A 24,806-nucleotide genomic window follows, 5' to 3' on the forward strand; every position below is an offset into this window, starting at 1 on the left:
GCCGGAGGAAGTAAGATGATGTGCATGTCTTGTTTTCTTTTAAGATTAACCCTTCTGCTACCAGTGCAGACTAATTCATCTTTACTGTTTTCTGGGTTTGTTTGCTGCAAGCTGGCCTTGTTGTGCAATGTTGTACTTTTTACACAGACAAAACCAGTTTATTGTATGCTGAGAGTGTGTTGTGGACAAATTTAAGCAAGCAGAGGGGTTCCTGCTATTGTAAAATCCCCTAATGTATATAATCCATATGGTGGTTTGAATTGTGATGTTTGTTATGCTCTACAAATGAGGAAGTCCCAAAATAATGTGGAGCATTTAAATAATTATATTAGAATGGCTCCATATGAAATACATTTTCCTCTAAGACAGCAACCAGAAGGCTGTGATTCTGGTTAGCTCTTCTCCTTTCAGGTGTACCTCTTCCATCTGTTTTCCATACCATTCCTGTTATTCTAGCCATAGGAAAACCTGCTCCAGTTCCAAGACACTGACTTTAGGTAAACACCTGAGAATATATATGTGTTGGGCAGAGCTGGAAGAGGAAACAATGGATCTGTCCAAGATCCAGAAAGATCTGGACACCATTTCACAGCGTCAGCTTTAGAAAACAAGGTCTGCAGCCTCACACCTGGGTGCCATGGTCTGTGGGTGTCCTGGGTCCCAATGCCCTGCTCTCAGCTGCGTGTCCAGAGCTCCCTGCCACAAATCTCTCTCCTTATGCACACTTTCCCTATGCAAAAAGGCCATTGGTCTCTTTATTCGTCTATGGTCAGTATTGAAACTGCATCCTGTGGAGCTCTGGAAAATACTTCTATCCAATATCTGTCCTTCTTGCAGTGCTTGAATTGGCCTTGACAGAGCATAAGGCTCAAACAGGTTTTCTTCCTTTCTAATTAGTAGCAAAGCTATTCATCAAGGGGAATCCTGAACACAGAGGTAATGGTGAAATAAATGGTGTGTGGTTTGACATCTCATTTATGCAAATTAAAACACACTGTGCTCCTCACCATCACTCTTAAAGAACAGTTTTGGTTTGTAGTTTTCTATCTGAAATATCTAAATTGTTTCTTACATGAAGAAACAAAACCCCCACATGTTAAGGTATGCACAAATTTGGGGTTTTGGTGAGTTATTTTAGTGTGTTTTTTGTTACTTTATTGACTGATGGCTCAGTCTTGCACAAGTCTTAAGGCCATTAAGGCACAAAATTCCCATTATACCACTGGATACTACCAGCAACAGGAGCTGAAAATGTATTGGGAGGGGAAGGTTGGTATCTCACAATTTCCACTTGAGCTGCCAAGGTCATACACCAGGCCAAGCCTTTAAAGCCTTTAAGGCCAAGTCTTACTGTGTGACTCTGAATACACTTTGATTACTAGACTTTGGTTTTTTTATCTGTAAAACTGATAATATGCAAATACTGTCCTTTTGCAGCGTAGTGACAAAAGTAATTATCCTTAAATGTTGAGCATGTGTCAATGGCATAAAATAAATTAACCATATTAGAGATTATTTACTATGCCAGCTCACTGGCTACTTGGGGGAAAGCGTTTACATTCCAAAGTTATGCTATTATTAAACCTTCTTGGCTTTGCTTCTGCCGGTATGTGGGATAAGTTTGAGAACAAGAGGGATATTTTGTTGTAGCCTGTATTATCTTCTGGTGAGTCTTACTTTTTTCTCTTCTGTTAACTTTGAGATTTGAAATGAAACTTGAGCAATTATGTGGTGTCTCATGTGAAAATACTGAGACGGTTGCAACCTTCTGCAATCCAGACTGTAGCCAAGACAGAACCCTTGTATGTAATATTTCCCTCCCTCCCTTTTCCAGATCAACGCTTGATTGAAAATCAAAGTTGATTGTAATGCTAGTTTGAAAGTGGCCATGTTCATCTGCATTAATCCTCACATGTTGTTGTTTTTTTGATGCAGGTTATTTTTCTTAATGCATGTTAAATATTTATTAACTCTTGCTACGCAGAGTGTCTTTGAGAACTACATTTTAAAAGAGAATGTGTTGAAGAGACTTTATTTATCTAGAGTACTCTATGTAGATGATAGCATGGTATTTTTGAAAAATGTTTTTTATATTATGAAACAAAAGCACCAGAGAAGCCCGCTTTTGGCATGAATATACATGACTTCTTTTCTTTGGCTTTCATTTATGCTTTGGTTTTGCTTCAATAACCAGATAAGTTTATCAGCTTCTATCTGGTTATACGTGAAAACATATTTCCACTTTAATTCCCTCGATAATGTGAAAAGTATTGTTGGAATGAGTCTTTGAACTTGTGTCCGTGCAAATTTTGTTATGCAGCCTTTCTCCCAAGAATGCCATCTCCAATGTGGTCATCTCCAACCTAGTGCTCACCCAGCGACCCGCTCTGCTCGTGAAATAGGCTGCTCTTCTCACTGCCCCATTTTTGTGTATGTATGTGTGTGTATGTCCTTTAGAAAGCCAAACTTGGGCCAGCTGGTAACAAAGTCATTACTCCATCAGAAGACAAGAATTCAAGTGTGCCATCCAACAATCTGGACAGGGTGAAGCTGACAGATTTCAACTTTCTTATGGTTCTTGGAAAAGGAAGTTTTGGAAAGGTAAGAATTGTTGATAACTGTTCATTTATGTTTTTCTTTTTCTTGAGGAACAACAAATAAATCAATCTCCTCCTAAGAGGCAAAATAGAGAGTTGAAAAGAAGTGTACTTTAAAAGGAGCGTTTTTAATGCAGAGTAGGGCGATTCCTTAGGGACTAGCAGGCTTCAGTCATGGTTGGGGACTGCTTTTTCAAGAGCAAATTAGAGAGAAAAGCCTCACACTATTGGTCAGGGTGTAAGAAACGAACTTTTAAATCCTCACTTTTAAGCAGTTCCAAGGAAATCAGCTCTCCCTTTCTGGCTTTGCTCCCTAGGTTACTCTGCCACTTCTGGAAGTCACCAACTTTGGTAGGGCTGAATATCTGGGAAGTATCACAGATAGTATATATGTTTGCAGTGTGTTAGTGGAAAGAAAGGACTGCTATTTTTCTGGCTAGTTTAACACCCATTTATATGGTGATGTGCCCTTTACTGAAGAAGTCCCCTGGGACTTAACATCTTATCAGCCCTGGGGCAATGTGTCTGCAATTCACATTGGGGTTTTGGCTCTGGCTTTGTCTGAAATGACTGATACAGCTCATTGCAGTGGGTGAGTAATGATGTTATTTTTGGTGTTTTGATCAAGTTGGTCTGTACCTATGAAAGGGCAAGCTGGATTGCCTCTATACAGCTCACTAGGCATGTGAGTCACCTTCTCCATTGGCAGGTAGGAAGATTTTCACTCCTGTTTCTTTTTGTGCAGGTGATGCTGGCGGACAGGAAGAATACAGAGGAGCTCTATGCAATCAAAATACTGAAAAAAGATGTGGTGATACAGGATGATGATGTTGAGTGCACGATGGTTGAAAAGCGAGTGCTAGCACTGCAGGATAAACCACCATTCCTAACACAGCTTCACTCTTGTTTCCAAACAGTTGTACGTGAGCTCTCTTCCTTGCAGCAGTGGTGTTTTTCATAATATGTGATGCTGAATTATGTCAGTTCAATAAACTTTATTATCATCCAATCGTAGTATATCACAGCATCTACACACAGGAAACAGTGAAGAATGAGATACCCAGGAACTTGGAAAAGGTCAATTTTAGTCCTCTGAAAAATGGTGGACAGACATATATTGCTTAAGTCTCATTTAAGGTCACTGTGGGAAAATACTACATAAATACTCAGATATGTTGTAGTCATGTTTCACTTAAGATACCTGGATGCGGGCTTTAAAATTCTTCACTTATCAAGATAAATCACCCTGCAAAATACTTTATTGCAGTCTTTCTTTATCTCGAATAAGGTGAGAAAGGAATTTAGTATCACTGGTGGAAATGCGAGATACTTTTGTAAACCCTGTGACATCTTTTCTTGTCTATTTTTAATTATCAGAAGTATATATATTGATGCATTTATCTAAATTTATTAGGAAGCATCAGAAATAGGCTGAAGACAAAGATTTTTAACCACATTTAATGCTTTTTGGACATTTATTTTTAGCAGACAAAACTATGTGTGAGTAATTATGGGAACAATGTAGGCAACGAATACATAAACGTGAGTCACTAACATTGGCAAAACTAGACAGCTCCCATCAGTCATTTACTCCTGCAGGCTTTACAGAACATGCCACTTCCATTTCCTGATAGATCAGTTTTGCCAGAATGTACAACCAGTCCCAATAACCTTAAATGCTTTATTCCTGATCAGTGCTTACCTGTTATTGTGCCCAATGTGTTTATGTGCATGTTTAATACTTTATCCTAGGACCGCCTGTATTTTGTTATGGAGTATGTGAATGGTGGGGATCTCATGTACCACATTCAGCAAGTAGGAAAATTTAAGGAGCCACAAGCAGTGTGAGTGTTCATTTTTATATATTTAAATCATGTAATGATCTTTTTACGCTGTAACAGAGTTAGATATCTCTTATCAGCCTATCCTTTAAGTCTGAATTAATATTATAGGGAAAGAGATATTATAGGGAAAGAAACACACTCGACATTGCAGTATGGTTTACAGAAGATATTTCAGTGTGCAGCTTATGAGAAGTTCTGTGATGCTGCATTTTATAGAAGTTTTATCTGTGAGAAGTCAGGAAATGATGAGGAGTTGTTTATGCACAAAGTCCCTTTCGGGTCATCGTACATCTGGTGTATCAGTGAGTAGCTGATAATGATATGTAGCATATTTCAAGATGAGCAGACAGAACATCAGTGCCATTTTAGTCGTGTTTATAACATCTCATCATCATTTATTAGTGTTTCATGAATCATTTACCAATGAAACTTTCAAATCAAGCGTAACCAATTCTGTTTAAGAAATCCACGGAAATAATTTCTTATTTAGATTTAAGTAATCAGGGCTTGGTTAAATGAAAGGCCTTCCAGATAGAAACCCTGAGATATAAAACAAAACGTCGGCAACTCCCTAAAGAAAAACACAGTGGTGTCAGAACATCTTTGGCTCCCAGCTCATGTACCATGCCCAACACCTGTTGAAAACGATAGAGCTTTATGACAACTTGTGGCTGTGGAGCATATTCCAGCACACGTCTGCAAACAGCTCTGGTTTCAGAGCTAACCTTTCATTTTCTTTATGCTAGTCTAAAAAATAGTCTTGTCTTTAGATAATCCTCTTCCCTATAATTTCTGCAGATCCACAGCAACCGGCATCAAACATCCATCAATACTGTATATTCTTTTACTATGTTCAACAATTCTATTTCATATTGCCATCATTTTAATTATGTAATTAATCCATTAAGAGCCTGTATAAAGGAATGCTCTTTCTGCAAATGATTTAATGCCATATGAATTGCAGTGTAAATTGAGCTGCATCCTGAACTCAGCATTGGTATGTGATTAGAGATAATGACCTGTGTCTGATTGGTGCAGTAGGAGTGCTGTGCTCCAGCTGCACCTTCTTCTCTCTGTTATAGAAACAAATTTTCAATTAAAAAATGAAAATCTGCCCTATTTTGTCATGAAATACTTGAAGTTAAATTTATCCATTGAAGTCAATTGGGAGTAAGGTGCCTGTTACATCCTCTGCCTATAATATATGTTTTTTATACTTTAATGTTATCACTATTTACCACGGGGCATTTCCAAAGTATTTTGTCAGGGGGAAATGATGAGGTAATAAGAAATCCTTGGGCTTTTTCTCTTCACACAGGTTCTATGCAGCTGAGATCTCAGTTGGGTTATTCTTCCTCCATAATAGAGGGATTGTTTATCGGTGAGTACAGTCTGTTGTAAGTAATTTTTGCACTATTTTTAAACCCCAAAATGGTCAATTTCTTTGACTAATCAGTGAATTCCTAGAAATTTTCTAGAAATAACCACAGAAGTGCCATTCTGGTGTTGTTTCACTGTAAACCAACCCCTCAGCCTCAGCTTTACATGAGCTTTTCTGTGCTCTACCCAGTTCAACTGAAAACTTGAACATGTAAATGAAAATGATCCTAAATGTTAACATTGAATTACTCTGATTCTTTACAGAGATCTGAAATTGGATAATGTGATGTTGGATTCAGAAGGACACATTAAGATTGCTGACTTTGGAATGTGCAAAGAACATATGTTAGATGGAGTAACAACCAGGACCTTCTGTGGCACCCCAGACTACATTGCACCAGAGGTAAATATTCACCATTTCAAGCATCTTACTTCTCAATTATCAGCTGTCAGAACATGCATTTCACACATGCTCATAGCTGTAGCTCTGGATGCTCTGTGGATGGTACTGTTTGTATTTCTACAGGTATGTTGAATACCTCTATGACTTAACATGAGGATATCTGTAATATGTTGCTATTTTAAAATGTATTTAGCTGATGGAAAACCTAAGTTGGTATGGGATCAGTATTTCAGATGTTGTTCATACTAGCAAGATGAAGTGAGCATGATCACCCCCTTGTGATTATTGAATTTGTAGACTGCAGGTATTACTATACTTGCTTGTGCTTTGGTGTGAAATTGCAGAGCATTTGTGGGCGTTGCTGATGAGGTCAGCAAGCATTTTGTTGGATGAAAACGTAGTTTCTTTAATGTCTTCATAGGTTCACACAGCTGTCAAAATGCATATAGTGAAAAGATTGGTCAGCATTTTTAGGAGGTCACAAATCTCATTGATCTTCAGGAAGAGACTCGTGAGGTCTTGAAGCTTTTCATTGACCTCCCTACAAAGCTGCTTTGGTCGGCTCCAGGCCATGACTTACCAATGCCCTGAGGCAGCGCTTTTGATCTCAGGAAAGTTCGGCTCATTGAAAGCCTCAACTAAGCTGTAAGATCAGGGCTTGAATGGAGCTGACATAATAAATCCATCATTTGGCTGCGGTTTTCTGTGACTTACCAGTACCTCTGTTGCATTCAAGCCACTGAAGTACTGAAAATCAGTTTCAAAGACAAACCGAGCTGCAGTGTGTCTACAGTGCAAATGGGGTGCTTAGAAACACAGTCACGTTTTGAAGCACTGCGATCAAGAAATAGGATCTTACCGCTAAGATTTTTAGTGTGGATCAGCTTTATATTTCAATACCTTAGGTACAAAACATGAAAAACAAGTACATGTGGTAGTTTGGAAATGATTCAACTATATGAATATTAAAATCTGGTGTTTGTGCTTGCTGAGCTTTCAAGAGCTTTGATTTGTTTGGCTGCAAGTTCAGTGCAAGATCCAGGATCCAAGATACGCTGCGTTTCGCTGAGTGCTGAGCAAGAGGCAGAGCTGGCTGGAACATTGCTGGCTGTAATTGAATGTTTGTTGGAACAGAGGAGATTTGTACGCGGACAAGCAAATTAGTGTTTAAGGTGAATTTTGCCATCTCTGAAATTAGAATGAAAAATAGTTTATTTTTCCAATTGCTAATTCATGCTTTTCAGAATGAAATATTGTGTATTATAAAAGCTTGTATTTTTCACAAATTGCTGTTGCTTGCAATAGGAGAGAGGAACAGCCAGAGCAGCATTTCATTTTCTTCTGTCAAAACATAAATGAAGCCAATGTAATGCATTTAAATGTGTCCTCTATGAGACAATAGACTTGTGCCACTTGATACCAAAGAACATGTTATTGGTGCCAAAATGCTCAGTACAGGTCAATGTAGGTTATTTGATTTACTGGGAAATGTCCTGTACAGCAATAAACCTTTTACCAAAAGTTGAAGGAAATTAATCTTCCTATTATCTTACACACAGATTTTATATTTTTGTTAGTTGGATGATTTTCATTGGTTTCTGAAGACGTTATGTTGCTAAGTAGGTCTATGACAAACTTCAGAGTAAGGTTCACATTTAGTTTGCAGGAGAATTTCAGCACATACCCATAGGCTAAAACCCACGATGGATCATAATGAGTGTACATGTGCATGCTGCTGTTCCCTGTTGCATGGAGACAGATGAGCTAAATCTAAATAAACCATCTAAAATGAGTGTGGCCATCAAAAATAGAGAATTGGCTCTTTTGATCAACATTAGGGAATAATACCACGGCTGGGGTGCAGAGACCTGCAGGGGTCACACAGGGACATCTCAGTGGCTTTGCAGAAGCTCAGGGCAATGCTTGTATTGCATTTAGAAAAGTGGACCTGCAAGCTTTGGTGCAGAGAGAAGAGGTTAGAGTTATTGAATCCAAGGTTTGACCACATCTGTTGGGCATGCAGTGGTTCTCTAGCACAGAGTATTTATTGACATGCTGAACTTAAACATATAAATTTGTATGGTCAGGGCAGCATAACAGCCTTGAAATCGATTAATACCTTATATTCCCTTGGCAAATCAGGAGAGACAGAAGGAGATGGATGTCAAGAGATTAGTGGGAAGGGATTCTGGCAGCACCACCACTGCCTGCAGCACAGGGCTGAACCCACCACGAGCATCCCTGCAGCAGCTGCAGCACTGGTTTGGAATTGCAGAAGAATTGAAATTTAAAAAATCCTCTCCTGTTCTCTTCCATTTAATAACCTCAAACCTTAAGTTCTAACCACACATTTTCAAGGATCGAGGGAGGGTAATAGGAATTACATAGGTTTGGAAAGTTTTTTTGTGCTAGTTATATTTATTTCTCTTAATAACTGTGGTTTAACTTTTCCAGTAGACCATAAGAGATGTTCACAGAAGGTTCTCTCTTGCCTCTGGGGTATAATCATTTCATCCCATTTGGCTACCAGCTGCAAGCTGCAGTGATCTAAACATTCCTACAGATTGCTGGTATTAATCTCTGTGTCCTGCTCTTCACTGTGCCTTCCTTGGAGGCAAAATAAAAGAAAGACAGGAAAAACACCGTGAACATTCCTATGCCAGTTTGGGTTGATGAGAAAAATTCTTCCTGAGCTCTCAAATCCACAGAACCTGAAAAGGCAAAACCTTCAAACACGATTGTAGGTAGGAAAAAATGGGAGGTCTGAAATGCCAAAAAGCAGTCATATAAATCAGTGATGGAAAAGAAGGGGAAGGATTCTATCAATGTTCTGTTCCTTCTAGGCCTGTAGAAAGCAGAGACTGTAGCAGGAGAAGGGTGTGGGTCTTCACTTGTAGTCCCATAATGGTCCTCACTGTTCTCTGGGTCTGCTCTGCAAACTGCACAGAGACAGAAGAGCATTGTTAATAGTGATATGTCCCTCTTTGTTTATATATCCCTATTTATCCTGAAAGATCCCCAAATTCGTACATGCAGATAGGATTTTGTTGGTAGCAGGCAGCACTGGCTCTGGGTACAGCTGGAAGGTAATGCCTGGTGATTGCTGAGTGAGGAGGAGGGAGCTGCTAATAACACAACACGTAGAACTTGCTGACTTGGTACCGGTGCATGTTGGACTGTATATTGAAAACTCATCTGCTTCCTCCCACGTGCAATCCCTTCCTCTAAATGAGCATTCTTTCCTCTTCTTTACGTTTTCCAATTAATGCTTGGACTAACTGCCAATGTTGTGTGTGTGTATAACTGTTGGTTTCCATGCATGACACACAGGTTGGCAGTGAACATGGCAGATTGCTTTCCTGTGTTTCACTTGCATCACATCCTTACCAGCATTCAGCAGGTGATTCAAATGGATATATTTAATTAGGATTAAAGGAAAACACCTTACAGTGTTATGTACATCAACAGACATTGACAGTTAAATGCTACCTCTTCCTACCTTGCAGTAGATGCAGTGAAAAAGCTGTTCTATTGCATTTGCAGTGGAACTTCATAGAATCACAGAATGGCCTGAGTTGAAAAGACCACAATGCTCATCTTGTTTCAACCCCCTGCTGTGTGCAGGGTTGCCAACCACCAGACCAGGCTGCCCAGAGCCACATCCAGCCTGGCTTCAAATGCCTCCAGGGAACTTCTGTGACGTGGTACATTTCCAATCCCAGTTGAACTCAGTGTCTGTGTCTCTTGCTCAGCATCCCACTCTCATCACGCAACCAGTTCTGCATGAGAGATGGATGCCAGCTCGGCAGGGCCACTGCTCCGCTCGTCATGAGCTTCTGTTGATGCCGACATGTAGCATCAAATAAATATTTCAGCTGATGACATAGGACAGAAATTCTGGTGCTCTCATGATGCTGACCATATGCTAGGTTAACTGTAGGAGGTTTTATTCATGTCAGTTCTGTCTCTCCTGATGATTCTGCTTGATATTCTCTCACAAAGGCAAATTTAATTGGGGCAGATTGCATTTGCTGATGAGAATGCTATTTAGAGAGCAACCCTAATCTTGACTTGCTTCTTGCTGGTTAAATAAACAACACCATTAGGTACATGCTTTGTTATATCTTTCATTTTCTGTCATTGTGTTAGCTTTATAAAAATAATGCCTCTCGTCAGCGCTCCCATCACACTCCTTGACGTTAGAAGAAGCAGATCGTGACTGGCTGAACAGAGCAATGACCAGGATGAGAGCTTGGCTGTCTAGAGGGATTTCTCTTCTCAGGGCTACGGATCTATCTTTATCTCATTCGCAAATTTAGATAAGCTGTCCCTATCAAAACCTCTTAGAGAATGTTTTGCCCTATCAATCGAATGACTTTCAGAAAAACAGTCCAACACACCTTGCTGTTCCATAAGATGAGAGGTTGTGGGAAAGGGGCTGAGGATGAAATGTTTTAAGATTTTCTGTGTGTAAAGGCACAAAACACTTGGTGTTTCCATTAAGCTGAGCAGTAGAGGCTCCTGTTGTTTTGGTGTGAGTGGTACCTGCTTTCATACCATGAGCATTTTGGTCATGCAGCCTGGAATAACAACTGAGCTTTTTGAGGTTTCATTCTTGAACTTTGATTCAAACTTTGAGTGTAAAAACTTGATTTGTTTTTTCATGATTTTACAGATCATTGCTTACCAACCCTATGGGAAGTCCGTGGATTGGTGGGCATATGGAGTGCTGCTCTATGAGATGTTAGCTGGCCAGGTAAGGGTTACCTCTTCATGGCTCCAATGCTGCTCACTTTCAAAACTTGCTGAAGGGCCAGACCCTTAGGGGGCAAGCGTGGGGTCTTTCATGCTACTATTATCTCTGTGTACTCTTAACTGTTTCCAGCTCACTGAGAATGTAGGCTTTAAGCTCTTTGTATTTCACCCCCATAATAAAGCACTGCCTTTGAATATGGTTTCTTTGTACTGTAATGGTGTTATAAATAGCCATGTTCAAAATTGAATGGGAGAGAGACACTTTAGTAGGAAAATGCATGTCAAATGGAAGAAACACCACTTAGTAGTTTGAAACCACAGGGAGATTGTGTCTATGCTCTGCATTGCACTTAAGTCACAAGAATACAGTTTTTGTATTCCATGTCCTAGGGGTAAAGTGTGGGTCTCCTTGCTCTAAATAAGCTTAGTTACAGACCCCTTATTCTGCACAGTTAATGAGATGCTGCTCTCTGAGTCACTGAAGTAGAAAAGCAATGCTGTTCTACAGTAAATTGCATATAACTACCAACTTCGGGAGCTCTATTGGTCTTGAGTTGGCTAAGATTTGTGCAAGCAGCTTTCAGTGAGTGTTAGCTAGAGGTATGCATTTCTTAAAACATATGATTTTAACAAATGGGTTTAATAGTTTCTCTACTAAATCCCTTTTGACATTTTAAAAGTTTTTAAAGGGTTGCAGTGGCAGTTGTTAACATTTACAGTGTACAGTGCTAACATTAGACAGCTGAGAAAATGAGATTTACTGCTAGCTGAGTCTTAACAGTGTCCATACCCTGGGGACTAAGACAGGGGCACTTCCCTCTTCACCTGTATTTGAAATTAAAATGCAGCCCTGTTTGGTGATGCAGCTCCACCTTCACAGGAGCAGAGTCTACAGCCACATCTCATAAAACAAACTGGGATTTAGCTAGAATTAATTGAGGAGTGAATATACCTTAAAAAGAAGGTAACTGAAAGTTACAGTCTTCAGACTTTACCATTTGAAGTACTTTTGGCTGTCCAGCCTACAGTAGCTTTAAAAGCTAATGAAAGATTATCACAAAGATAAAATCACTGAAGGCAATCCAGCAAACCCTTCATTAATTTTCTGCCATGCTGGGGGCAGAAATGAATTCTTCTCATCAATTTCTGTCTGAGACTGCTGAACACTAAGTTTCTGGATCAGCACATCCCCAGGTTGCAGATGCCTGGATGTTTGTTGTGTACTTCTGAGCAGGAACCATTGCTTCCACTGATGTCCTTGGGCATCTGTGATTGTCTGGAGGCAGCATGGATGCATCTTTCATTTGAGCCACTATGGCAGCAGTATTGCTATAGCACCTCACAAAAAGTGGAGAATTAACAGCAATTTATTTTTTAACAGCCTCCATTTGATGGAGAAGATGAAGATGAACTTTTCCAGTCCATAATGGAACATAACGTTTCCTATCCAAAATCACTGTCCAAAGAAGCTGTCTCCATCTGCAAGGGGGTGAGATAGACGTTTCTTTATCATTAAGCTTCTTTTTGGCAATCCTTGTGAATAACTTTGGCTTTGATACGGCACTTAGTATTTTAGGCGTAACTTCTGTCAGGCTGTGTTAAGTTATATTGTCATAAAGTGCTTGTCGCTTGGTGTCACTGATAAGAATTCAGCTCCTCCTGCTGTGTCTGCTTATTTTATGGTAAGAACAAATGTCAGAGGCAGTAGCTGCCAAATCAAAAGCAGGAATTCCAAACAGGAGGATGGTGTGAAACATCTCCACCCACCTTGCCTCAGCCCTTGACAGTGCCAGCCCAGTTTGGCAAGGTGGGGAGGTTTCCCAGTTCAGTTGGATACTGCAGGGAACATGCTGTGGTCCTCAGCCCTAATCACAGCAGCAGAACAGAAGAGTTTATAAGAATCATTTTCCAGTGTGAATAAAGATGAGCCTATGTTGAATTCTGTAGCATAAAAGCAAGGGAACTGTGGGGAGATCTTGACCCAGTTGCAGTCTGCATGGGCAAAAATTTATCTCAGATTGGGAGTCAATCTATTTTTTTTCATGGAAAATAATAGATTTGATCTGAAGGGATTGGCTCAGAAAAAAAGAGTTTGGTTGACTTTCTCTCTGACTCCATGCAATTCCCCAGAGTGCCATCATTACACAGCTTCTCCAAACCATCCTCTATAAAGCCTTACTTTGATGTCTTACATCACTTCGCATCATGTCAGTTGATTTGGTAATGCCTTTTTTACTCTCCTTTGCAAGCATGTAGGAAGTATTGCACACAACTTCGATATTAATCCTGTAAGGAAAAATCATCAAGAAAAAGTAAAGCTGTTTAGAACAATGGAGTAAAAGGAAGAATCACTGTAATTTTAGTGTTCAGAAAGCTAGAAGGACCACACAGCCAGGCACAGCAGTGCTGCCCACTGTGATGTCTCTGCTTGACAGCTTTTAATGGGTTCTGAGTGTGTTGGGTTTGGTGGTCATAGTAACTTTGGGACAGAATTATGACTGCCAGATTCTCAGTTTTCCTATTTCTCCTACTGTTAAAACAAGGGGGTTCAAAAAGCTTTAAAAAAGAGGCAAAGTTGCTCTTAAGCATGAAGAATAATGTGATCCATCCCAGCCCCAAGCTTCACTGGCTTCCTGAAATTTGCTTCACATCTCTTGTTATTTTAGGTTTGGAATTGGAATATGATCAAGTGAACATTTGGAAGGAGAGTAAAGTGGTGCAGCTGAGATTTTAAAAAGATGTGTTGTGGTATTGCTGCTAGCAGTGTATCAATCGCATCTAATTGTAGAAGAGCTTTAAAAAGTCCCTGCAATACTGGAGCTGAGAGCTGAAGGCCGCGTTGCTCGATGCCTAATTGACAAACAAGATTTTTTATGAGCTTTTTAATTAGAAAGTACATTAGTGTTTCCAAGCATGCAGTGCTGGTATTGGCTTTTTTTTCTCAAGTCTTCTTGATCTGTACAACTGGGTGTAGTGTTGACCAAGATGTCATTAAGGATGCACGGGAGGAAGCACGGATGAGATGCTGTCAGCTGGGTGCCAAGGAGCTGCAGGCTCCATAATGAGACATCTTCAGCAGGCCTAGAGAAATAAAGGGAGGGCTGTGCTTCCTACAGCTCCAGCAAACTGGGATTTATTGCATTTAATTGATTGCTGAGGTAGGGCAGAAGCTGTTCTGGAGATTTATAAGACTGAACTGAAAAGAAAAGATGGAACTGGGGAGCAAGCGGTGCGGTGAGGCCCACACAGCGCTGCCTTTGGCCACAAGCTGCTGTCTCCTGTGACCAAACAGAACCTATTCTCAAAAAATGAATTTTAGTTATCCACAGCAATTTTATTAGCAACTTCCATCTTCGGGAACATTGCAGTCTGGGGAAAGTCTGCCTCACGTCCAATTGTAGTGCTCAGTGTAATCATTTGGTGTTTTCCTGCTCGGCAGCTGATGACTAAACATCCCGCAAAGCGCCTTGGCTGCGGCCTCGAAGGTGAAAGAGACATCAGGGAACACGCTTTCTTCAGGAGAATTGACTGGGAGAAACTGGAAAACAGAGAGATCCAGCCACCTTTCAAGCCCAAAGTGGTGAGTGGGGTGATGGCCGCATCCACCCAGTATGTGTCTGCACTCCTGGGCTGGGATTCATACTGCCTAATGATGCTGCACATCTGGGACACTCCTGAAATGAGAGTGCAAGAACTGTTCGTATAATAGAATTCGAAGAATTGCATTGGCTGAAACAAAAATTCTTTCAACACGTGCTGTGCTTTATTGATAGGAAAAGAAAATTACTTGCACACCAGAATGCAGTTCCTTCAGGAACAGCTGTAAACTGCCATTGAATCTTTGCTTTCTGAGACTGTTTTCACTTCCACTGAGATACTCAGCGGTCTGTAGCACGGCAGGTATAGGATCATCGGCCTGTGCTCTGATCTATTTGTCATTGCAGACATACAAATGGGCCACCACAAACTAATGAACAGAGGCTGAGTACATTCCTCTCTTACTGCATACAAATGCATTCTTCCCCTCACCAGGAGGGGAGTTGCATGCCAAGAAGTGTTTTGTGCTAGGGGAAATCACCCTTTCCATATGATGTGCATTTTGCATGGAAGGAAAAGTATAAATAAGCAAAAAACCATTCATGGCACTGCTGATGCAGAACTGTCTGTCAGAGGGGGAGCTTCACTTCCTTACAAACATTCTATGTAAGGTTTTCATTATGTGCTTTTTAAGTCAAAATTGAAGCTGACCATAAAGCAAATCTACCTTCACAACTGTAAGCTTTAATAGCTTGGGAACTGAGTGCTCGTCAGCATGAAGATACTAAATCCTGAAATATGGTGTGGTTCCATCAGAGCACACTTCGTGGCAGATCCTGGCTCCTGTTCAGAGCAGCTGTTATCTTTCTCTGTGATTATCATGACCCGTTTTGTTTATACAGGCAGCTATTGAAAGATACCAAGGAGATTCAGGCAAGCATTCACACAGAGCATCATTTTCCCAGACAAAAATCATTTAAAATCCAAGTCTAGTATTTACATACCTTATGTATAACTCGTTTATTGTGATTGCTGATTCGATTTGTATCAATTCAAAAACACACAAACCTTAATTTGTTTTAAGATGTGGACGTATTTGTTGGCTTTGTTTTGTTTTCATAAAACCTTCTCTAGGAAGCACTTTGCTGCAGGAGCAATCCTGCTGTTTTTGCAGACAGGCACAGTTCTCACTCCAACATGGAGCTGCAGATTTTGGGTCAGCAGTTGGTTGGTTTAAATAACATGTTCCTTTCCAGACTGACAGTTCACAGTCCTTAGGTGTAGGGTCATTGCTTGGCAGGAAAGATATTTTCTCATGTTTGTAAGAGTTCTGGTGGTCTCTTATTCTCAATCACAGACTTTGGTTTCAAGACACAGCTGGTTTGAATTCTATTTATGGGGAAAAAGGGAAAATAGATTGAGCATAATTTTGTAGAAGCATCAGACATCTTCATAAGACATCTATAAAGCAAAAAAAAAAGTCTTCCCTGTGAAAACATCCCTGCCCTGAATTGGATGCACTGCCTTTAAAAAGAATATTACTGTTAATTTGAAGGGGCATCCATTTTCATTCAAATGATGCAGTTTTCCCCTTGTCAGAGTTCAGCTCTTGTCTGCTTTCTGGACCAAAAGGTACTGGCCAGGATATTCAATAGAGAATCAATCTGCTGTTGGCCTTTAACCTGTTCAGCCATTTCTCTGCTTTCACTCTTACAAGGTTGAACAAATGCCCGTCTGTCAGAGCACTGGTCCAGTACCTCAGCATGCACTTCTCATCTGAGATATAAAACAACTTGTGCCTGGGGCAGCAGAAGTTCTCTGTAGCTCAGACTGACTGTCGTATCCAAGTCTGTGTGCCAGGTGTGTTGTAAGCAATTAGGAAACTAACTGAGCTGTTTTCAAGATAGGTTATGAGCCACATGTCTTGCCCTTGAATTCCCTTTATGGCCCCCCTCCAGTTTGTTCCTCCTATAAATGTGCGCCTATATTCATGTTGAGTTAGTTCGGAAAAATCAATGTTTAATATTGGCATACTGTACAAGTCATCTTCTGTCCTTTCGAAGTTACTCTCAAAGTCAGAAAATAATGGTGTAATGCATTGTAGTCCTCCAAATCCCAATGTAGATATATTCAGACACAGAAATAAATGATAGTGCAGCTCTGCTTCAGGGTAGAGAGGAAAGGGTCAGGGACAACAGGAAGAAGTGTTCACTGCATGTATCACACTTCCACTGTTTGAGAAGCTCTTATAGTGGCTGGATTTGAAATAAACAGATTTATGAGTTGCCCTTGGACCTCTGTGCAGAATTGCTGTCAGTCTATCCCTAGATGAGCAGTCTTTCTTGCACCCAAACTCATTTTGTTCTGCTTCCAGCTTCTTCCTTTTCCACTTGCTGCTAATCTTACTCTCCTGCCTTCCAGCTGTTTCCACATCACTCCAAACTCCCCCTTCAGCAAACCTGATTCCTTTTGTTTTCTCTTCTGAATGAGGAGCTCTCAGTGCAGAGTTATATATAACCACACTTCTCAGTTGCACTTCACAGGTCTCTTCTCTTAGACAGAAAAAGAAAGAAACCTGTTATAGCACATTTTGCAACGTGGGCCTGTTCCCAGGATGCACTCCCTGCCCCACTTCCATTCCTGTGCAGGCAACAGTTTGCTGCTAGTTTGGTCTGCTAGCTCCTGCAGATGTTTGGAAAGAATATCTTCCATTTCATTTTATGGAGCTGATTTTCATTACTGCCTCTGTGGGCTAAATCAGGGGGAAATTTAGAAGGTAAGGATCAAATACTTGCTGTTCCTGTGCATCCAGCACCGAGGCATATGGAATCACATGGACTGTCTTGTGATGGGAGCACTGGTGAGGGCGGTTGGGTCCCAGTTCCTACCTTTTAATCCACTCTACAGTGTTCTTCAGGTGCTGCTAAGCAGTTCATTTCCTTTTCTGTGCTTGCTCTTATCTGAAGAGAGCCAGGTTTGTCTCCGTGTCTTCCTCCACGCTTCGAGGGCTCTCTGGTTGTTCTTACAGCTCCCACATTGTTCCCTGTGAGGCTGCCCAAGGTTTCAGCACTCTGCAGGGCTTCGTTTCATTTCGATTTCACTGAGTGGGACTGAAGTGTGATTTGGAATAAATACGTTCTGGAAGCAATCATGTTCCTGATCTAATAATAGACAGCAGCATTATAACGTGGTATCATTTTTGTAATAATGATTATACCCAAACACACTTACGTGCATGCAAATGGATCCATATGAGTATGCAAATCTGTACATAATTTCTCAAATGTTACATCCGTATTTCCTTTAGTAAAACCAGTCTCTGTATTTAAGCCTCTTTAACTTGCCATCTCATTGTGCTTTTTCACCACAACTCATCAATTAGAGCTCCTCTATTTGCTTGGGATTGTTCTGGTTAAAATATCTGAAAAGAAAATGTTATCTTAATTACTTGTAAGACTTGCATTGGTCCTGAGAAATCTGTGGATGGCCAGAACTGCTGATGTATTGCTGATCTTTTCAATCCTTTTTTTCTCTCTTCTTTTGTTTTCTTGCAGTGTGGCAAAGGTGCTGAAAACTTCGATAAATTCTTCACACGAGGACAGCCGGTGTTAACCCCGCCGGACCAGCTGGTCATTGCTAACATAGATCAATCCGATTTTGAAGGGTTCTCCTATGTCAACCCCCAGTTTGTACATCCCCTAGTAGAAAATGTAGCATGAAACAGCAGAACAGGAACAAATCCCGCAGTGGGGAATGGTTCTTAACCCTAAAATTTTTAGGTTTTTGCCTTGATTCCGTTTGGGCCTGAAAATTGTAGGGTTAGAAAGTGTAAGATGGGGGAAAGGCCACTTAGTGAGGATTTTGGCTTTGCAACCGAAACGTCTTAATGGGAGATAATTTAGCGTATGGTGCCCACTTCTCCTATTAGAATTCGCCACTGACTCGTCTGAAGTTCCCCGTTTTTGGTACATTCTATAGTTTTATAGCTCCCTGTTGTCCTTTTGCTCCGTTTTTCACTCCGCTGCTGTTATAAATAATCCAAGACCTGACCTGAGAAGCACCTCCAGTACTCAGTCCTTGCAGGGGACCAGTGCTCCCCGCTCCTATGGGCGCCATGGGGAGAGCAGCGCACGGGACTGGAGAGCACCGGGGAGGAGAGGCATTGCAGAACGTGGTGGAAAGCACTTGTTACCAAAACCTGACAAATAAATATGAGTTGGACGTGGGAGGGTGGGGGGGGGATGAAATCCTATTAGAGCCCTAAGCTTTGTGAACCAATGCGGTAAGCGACACCAAATTTAAACACTCTCCAGCAGTGGCCAGATCTCTAGATCTTTGCTAAGTAGCATGTGATAAACTCGAGGGTGAAGTTTTGTCTTTAATAATAATAATAGTAATAATAATATTTTTGTGAATTTTAATCTCCGTGAGATTATTCTGTGATCCAGGGTGCCATAGTTTGTTCAGTTGATTTCATTTACACCACTCCTCAAGCTCACTGTTGACTGGTTCTACTGACACCACCATTTTACTATGAAATTTGTGAACCTAGAATGTAAAACAGAACTGTAATCCCTTACATCTTATTTATGTGTGTGTGTTTGTAGTCTGCAGTACAAGGCAGTAAATGGAAGGAAGTATTGTGTATGCTAAATTAACAAAAACACAGTCCCGGGTGACTTCCTGATTTGTCCAGAAAACTCATGAAAATGAATTGAGATCTGGTTCTACAGTCATCAATTTTAACTCAGAAAACATGGGGCTGTACAATAATCAAGCCCGAAAGAAGCACCTAAGGCTCGTTTTATTGATAGAGTGGAATTTAATACATTTTACATATGCTTCATGCAATGAATTTTGCATGTTTAGTAATAACTCTTAATAATAAGAGTTAATAATAAGCAGTTCTATATTGACATGATCATATCAAGCATACAGAGTATTACAAAAGTTTTATAAAACAAATTGTGCTTTATTTGTGGAAGTGCTTGTTCTGAACAACATCATTTAGGTTTAGCTAAATGTTTTCTTGCTGTTGTTTTGGGTTGGTTTTTTTTTTCTAGTTTTTGGATATTGTTAATGACTTAGGGTATCATCTGTTGTTTTTTTAACTGTAGATCTACTTTTAAACAATAACCTGCAGGTTTTATACAAGTTTCAATTAGGCTTTCATTTCATGTCTGCTGATTACTTACAGGGAAGGAAATAGATTCTATTTGCAATGATGTACACTGTAATTAATGCAATCTTCTCCTCTCCTGTCTCACTTAGATACAAATTTTGATATTTCCTCTTAACAACTTACCAGAAGATCTTAATTCAAATATCAGTAAATATTTTTGTGCTTACTTTGGTTTTGTTACAGCATGTAAAATAGTAGGCGGTGTGTTTTCCTTTTCTTCCCTTCTGCCTTGTTAATGGTAGCAGCCATAGGCACTCTTTGTCTGTCGGATGTGCATGACGATGCCAGAAGCATGATGTCTCTGTTGCTGCATGCAGACTGAATACGGTTTTTCCAGCATGTAAACATATTCAAAAGTCAGATATTTGCCATAAATGACTTACATTTATACTAGAATATGTAACCGGAGGGTGGGGATGGGAGGGGGGGAGGAATCTACTTTCTAATCATCTTTTATTACAATAAAACATTGAGCCTGTGCCAAAGATTCTGCTAGAAATATCCAGTCCTGCAGATTGGATGGCGATCATGTGCAGGAGTGACCCCGTGGCACATGGGACAGTTTGTGAGTTGGATGTGAACAGAAGCAGCTGTGCAGTGCTCCTGCACCACGTTTGCCTTCCAAAGCCGTCCTTTGCTGCCTGGGATTTGCATCACTCCAGTTGTATGAGCAGCTCTGCTCCCTTCATGGTCACAGCCCTAAGGTTGGAGCATCCCCAGGGAGGGCTCAGCCCATGGTGGATGGACCCAGCGCTGACATATGGCATCCCCCAACGAACAGCTCCCCAGATTGTTGCCTAAATAAACAGAACTCAAACATTTTAATATATTTTAGGAGTACGGTTTTTCAACTATCCAGTGTCAAATATGTTATCAGCCAAGTCTGGGCATTCATTTTCCTCTTTGTGTGTTATATACTTGAAGATTATGGTATGTTGTTTGCCATAAAGCATGTGGACTAGTGCAGCATTCACGACTATTTCTGTCTTTCTGATTATTCTGCCATAGTTTGGGGATATCTTGATGTCATGCTGTAGAAGATCATAGATTGAGCAGATTGTGGAGGTCAGATGTTGAGGAAATAAGGGAGCTCTCAGTGTGTGCTGTGTGCTGGGAGCAGGCAGCAGGTATTATAGGAATGTGAAAGGGGGGCTTCTGAAAAGAGGGCTAGATGTGCTTTAAAGGTCCCTTCCAACTCAAATGATTCTGTGGTATTATGAAAAGGAAACTATGGGGAGATAGAGCGAGTGTGGTTTGTGGAGCAAGAAAAGCAGCACATTGTGCAGCTCCCCAGGCCATAGAGAAGCAGGAGAGAAAACCAAGAGATGTTCCTGAATGATTCTGTTGTTCTTCCCAAGGAGCTGTGCTGGAATGTCCCATCTAGAAGCAGTTGCTGCTGGCAGAGCAGTGACATGGTGCTCTCACTGGCAGTAAAGAGCTGGTCCAGCCTCTGAGCGGAGCATCTCACTTTGTGGCTACTCCTCATAAAACATCAAATATCCAGCAAGTACTTTCCCATGCTCTTTTAATGCAGGTGTTATTTATAAAATGCTTCTCACAAATGTGGCTTCCTAGAGAGCTTTTGTCAGTCGAGGCATTAGGGCTGCCTTTATATTCAATAGCAAAAGCACTCCACTCTTTCCCTTCTAATGGAGCGAGGACATTCCCATGAAGGATGTGTTGAAAACATTTAATGTGACTTCGAGTTCTTGTTGACTTTGAGTCATCATTAGCATTATTGTGCATTTAGGTTCCATCTCTTTGCAGCTACAGGGTGTGTGTGCTGCGTGTAGGCAGGCCCTGAGCTGCAATGTAGTACAAGAGCAGCTGAGCTACAGCTCCACATGCTTAGATGTAGTAGTTGAGTGGAAGAGTTGAGTAAGAGTTGAATCCAATGGAGTTGAGTGGAAGAGTTGAATAAGAATTGACTCCATAAACACGATTTTGTATCAACCAGTGACCATGCCAGCAGCAATTGGTGATCAGCAGCTGTACAACAAGGAACCATTGCACACTAAAGCCCTTTTGCTCCCCAGAGAATCACAACAGAGAAGCTGAGCCCCCAGGCTCCCACTGTCCCTGCCTCAATTACCTCCTCTGTCAAATGGGGGTGATAATGCTGCCCTGCAGGGGTGCGGGGACTTCTCAGTTCATGTTTCTAATGCACTTTTAACCTGGAAAGAGTTGTGTAAGTACAATGATTTTTACTCTTGTATCCGCGTATTTGACTCACGTGGTTTTGCTGGTTATACCATGGGGTTTTTCTACCTTTTTTTGTATGACTTTAGTAATTCTGCTGAAACCATTTGAAGAACACAGACAGATGTGATACGTTCCATCCAGACTGAGGAGTGCAGCCTTTGCTGAGGGGTCAAGGAGGAGATGCACACTGAGATTTCTATGTGCAGTGTGATTATTCCGTGCCAATGGAGGGCTTAGCAGAACTGACCATTGTAGGATATGATTCCCTATGGGTAAATACTGTTAGCACAGCTTTTTTCTAGTAATGTTTGTACTGACTCCTGCTGAAGGAGGAGTGATATTTGGTACACAGCTGCTCCATCCGAGGCAGTTTTATTCCAGGGAGATTTCAGTGTATTCCTATGTCGTATATCCTCAGGCTTTTCTATTGCTTCTGCGTGACACTGCAGTCCAAATTTAAAAGCCAGAGGTGTAGGTGGCAGGAACATCTTAACAGTGAGGGAAATGAGGTCTCTGTGTTTCTTAAACCTTTTCCTGTTGATTATTGAAAGTCGTACAGCTGTATTCCTCCCAGTCACAGGGAAGCAAAGCTGCTGGTGGCAGTGATGTGGTGGTTTGGTCTTTCCAGGGCTCAGAGTGATGCTGTCTTGGAGCAAGGCAGCAGGGGAAGCCCACAGTGCCTGGAGCCCAACCAGTGCCCTGCAGCTTCACTGGATCCCAACCTGCTCCCAGCCCCAGCAGCGCTCCCTGCAGCCCCACAGCTCCCACCCAGCCCAGCCTCAGCCCTCACACATGGCTGCCTTGCTGACCTGGGGCAGGAACAAACATTCTTACAGCGATAACACAAACCCGATCCCTGCTTATTGCCCAGAGCTCTTCATCAGCTCCCTCATGCGCTATTAAAATGAATGTAAGAAAAACAATTCCAACAAACTGAAGTGTGCCATCTCTTTGGAACACATTTGGGGTGATCCCAACTCATGTTTGGTTTTGCACAACGATGCAGAACACACCTGAAACGTCTGAAATGATCGCGTGTTGATTCAACGCTGCCCTTTATTTAAACAAGGAGTCGTCCTACCTTGAGCTCAGTCACAGTTTTGGATGTTATTTTAATACCTGAAGTTTGTATTTATAAAGAGGAGAACATTGTTTATTCTCTCATAATTTATTTCTCTGCAAGATGCTCCCAGGAGACTGGGAGATGCCACCGACCTTCCTAAAAATCAGAGCCACCACATTGGAAGTGTGATGGGCAGAACTGGTGTATAAATTACAGCATCTATTAATATTTTTTTTTCCCTTATTCCTCAAAATCTTCAGTCTTTGCATGAAACACTTTTGTTCAGTATCAATTGTAGTTTCAAGGCAAGTGTGTGCAAATAAAAATACTGGTCATTATGTTGCAAGAGTTTGCTCTGCTTTGATGGGAATTCATTTCCAAATGTGCTGTGTGGATGCTCCGTGCATCAAGGCTCCATCAGCAATGGGCCTTGATGGGATCCAGAGTGGGATCCTACTGCAGTGAAAGCCTCACTCACGGAACGCCAACCTGAGCCCTGTTAATAAATCAGGAGAACAAGAGGCTTAACTGGGGGGAAAGGGGTGTGTGTACAGACAGCCTGCAGATCTGGTGCAAGGACGGCTGTTATGACATGGGGAGTTAGGGGTGGAATAGCAGCTCCTGGAGAGGGTTTCCAGCACCTCAGCCTGGTGCTCCCCCTATTGGAGCTGATGTCATTTTATTCTCGACATTTGGAAGCCGTGTATGAATGCTGTGACAACTTGATGGACACATTCTTTTCCTCTGCTGGCTCTCAGACGTATTGCATCTCGTGCTAACTCAGTAATTGAGTTAGTTTAATTTGCAGAAAAATCTGGCTGAGTTTGCCCAAAGGAATGCATGAAATCCATTTGTTTTATTTTAATTTTTTTTTGGTGGAAACAACATTTCCAGGCTGCCACGCACTGCTCAGCTCCATCTGATGCACACAGCTTCTCTGCAGCCCATGCTGACCTCTCCTCCCAGCCTTGGTGCTCCCTGCAGCACACAGCCCAGAGATCCAGGTGAACTGTTAGACCCCTCCCAGCCCCAACACTCTACAGTTCTATGGTGAAAGCTGCCAGTCGGGAGAGCAAGGGCAGAAGGGAGGAAAGAGCTCAGGATAGTGATGAGAGCTTGGCTCAGCTCCTGGTACTTCTGGGATACCCCATTCAGTGCTCCTGCTTGACCCTAACATCATTAAAAGGTCAGTAACAAATCCCAGCGTGATACAAATCACACAGAACGCTATTACCCTTCATACAGACACACTGAGGCTTTAATGAGTGCCCTCTAAACTTACTTCCCACAACAAAACCTCTGGGGGGTCCTTCAGATCCCCTCCCAGGGCTACTGTGAGGCTGGAGGATGCACAGCCGTGATGCCAGGCGCAGCCTCAGCTCTCATCAGCTTGAATGAGGCCCATAGGATTACAGAGGGCGTTTTATTTTAAATAAAGAGTGTAACTTCCATTGGCACGTGTGCCTCTGTTACCCCATGAGTCAGAGCCCCCTGGGAGGCTGTCTCCCAAAAGCTCTGTTTTTGGTGGTTTTTTTTCTTTTTATATCTATTTTTAAGCTTTCTCACAGTGTGTGGGTGCCGAGCTAAATATAGAGCTTCACCTTTCCATGTGTTTCTCCCCCTGCAGCTCCAGCGCTGTGGGCTGAGCTCAGGGCTGTGCCAGGGCTGATGCCTTGAGTCTGGTGCATGCAAGAACCTCCTGCCCAAAAGGGACCAGGCAGCTGCCGTTGCCCTTTGGCACTGTGCATTTTCCCATATCTCACAGGGGAGCATCTCAGCAGCCTCCATTTTGAGCATTTCCCAGCTGCTGTGGGCTCCTTGGGGTCACTGCATCCACCAGCCT

At 41.6% G+C, this 24,806-nt stretch overlaps 1 protein-coding gene across 2 annotated transcripts in view; it reads left to right on the forward strand.

The window, feature by feature from the left end:
- The window catches only part of PRKCA (protein kinase C alpha), a 104,084-nt gene extending 80,775 nt beyond the window's left edge, over positions 1 to 23,309 (forward strand). For both annotated transcript variants that reach the window (XM_015879946.2, XM_015879947.2), the window contains 9 exons: positions 2,458 to 2,601; positions 3,343 to 3,516; positions 4,350 to 4,441; positions 5,760 to 5,822; positions 6,086 to 6,224; positions 10,900 to 10,980; positions 12,361 to 12,468; positions 14,419 to 14,559; positions 18,071 to 23,309. In XM_015879946.2, the coding sequence (XP_015735432.1) occupies positions 2,458 to 2,601; positions 3,343 to 3,516; positions 4,350 to 4,441; positions 5,760 to 5,822; positions 6,086 to 6,224; positions 10,900 to 10,980; positions 12,361 to 12,468; positions 14,419 to 14,559; positions 18,071 to 18,235 (1,107 nt within the window). In that variant the 3' untranslated portion in view covers positions 18,236 to 23,309. The remainder of the gene's footprint in view (positions 1 to 2,457; positions 2,602 to 3,342; positions 3,517 to 4,349; positions 4,442 to 5,759; positions 5,823 to 6,085; positions 6,225 to 10,899; positions 10,981 to 12,360; positions 12,469 to 14,418; positions 14,560 to 18,070) is intronic.
- The last annotated feature ends 1,497 nt before the right edge of the window (positions 23,310 to 24,806 follow it).

This window comes from Coturnix japonica, chromosome 18 (assembly GCF_001577835.2).
Source record: "Coturnix japonica isolate 7356 chromosome 18, Coturnix japonica 2.1, whole genome shotgun sequence".
NCBI classification, from domain to species: domain Eukaryota; kingdom Metazoa; phylum Chordata; class Aves; order Galliformes; family Phasianidae; genus Coturnix; species Coturnix japonica.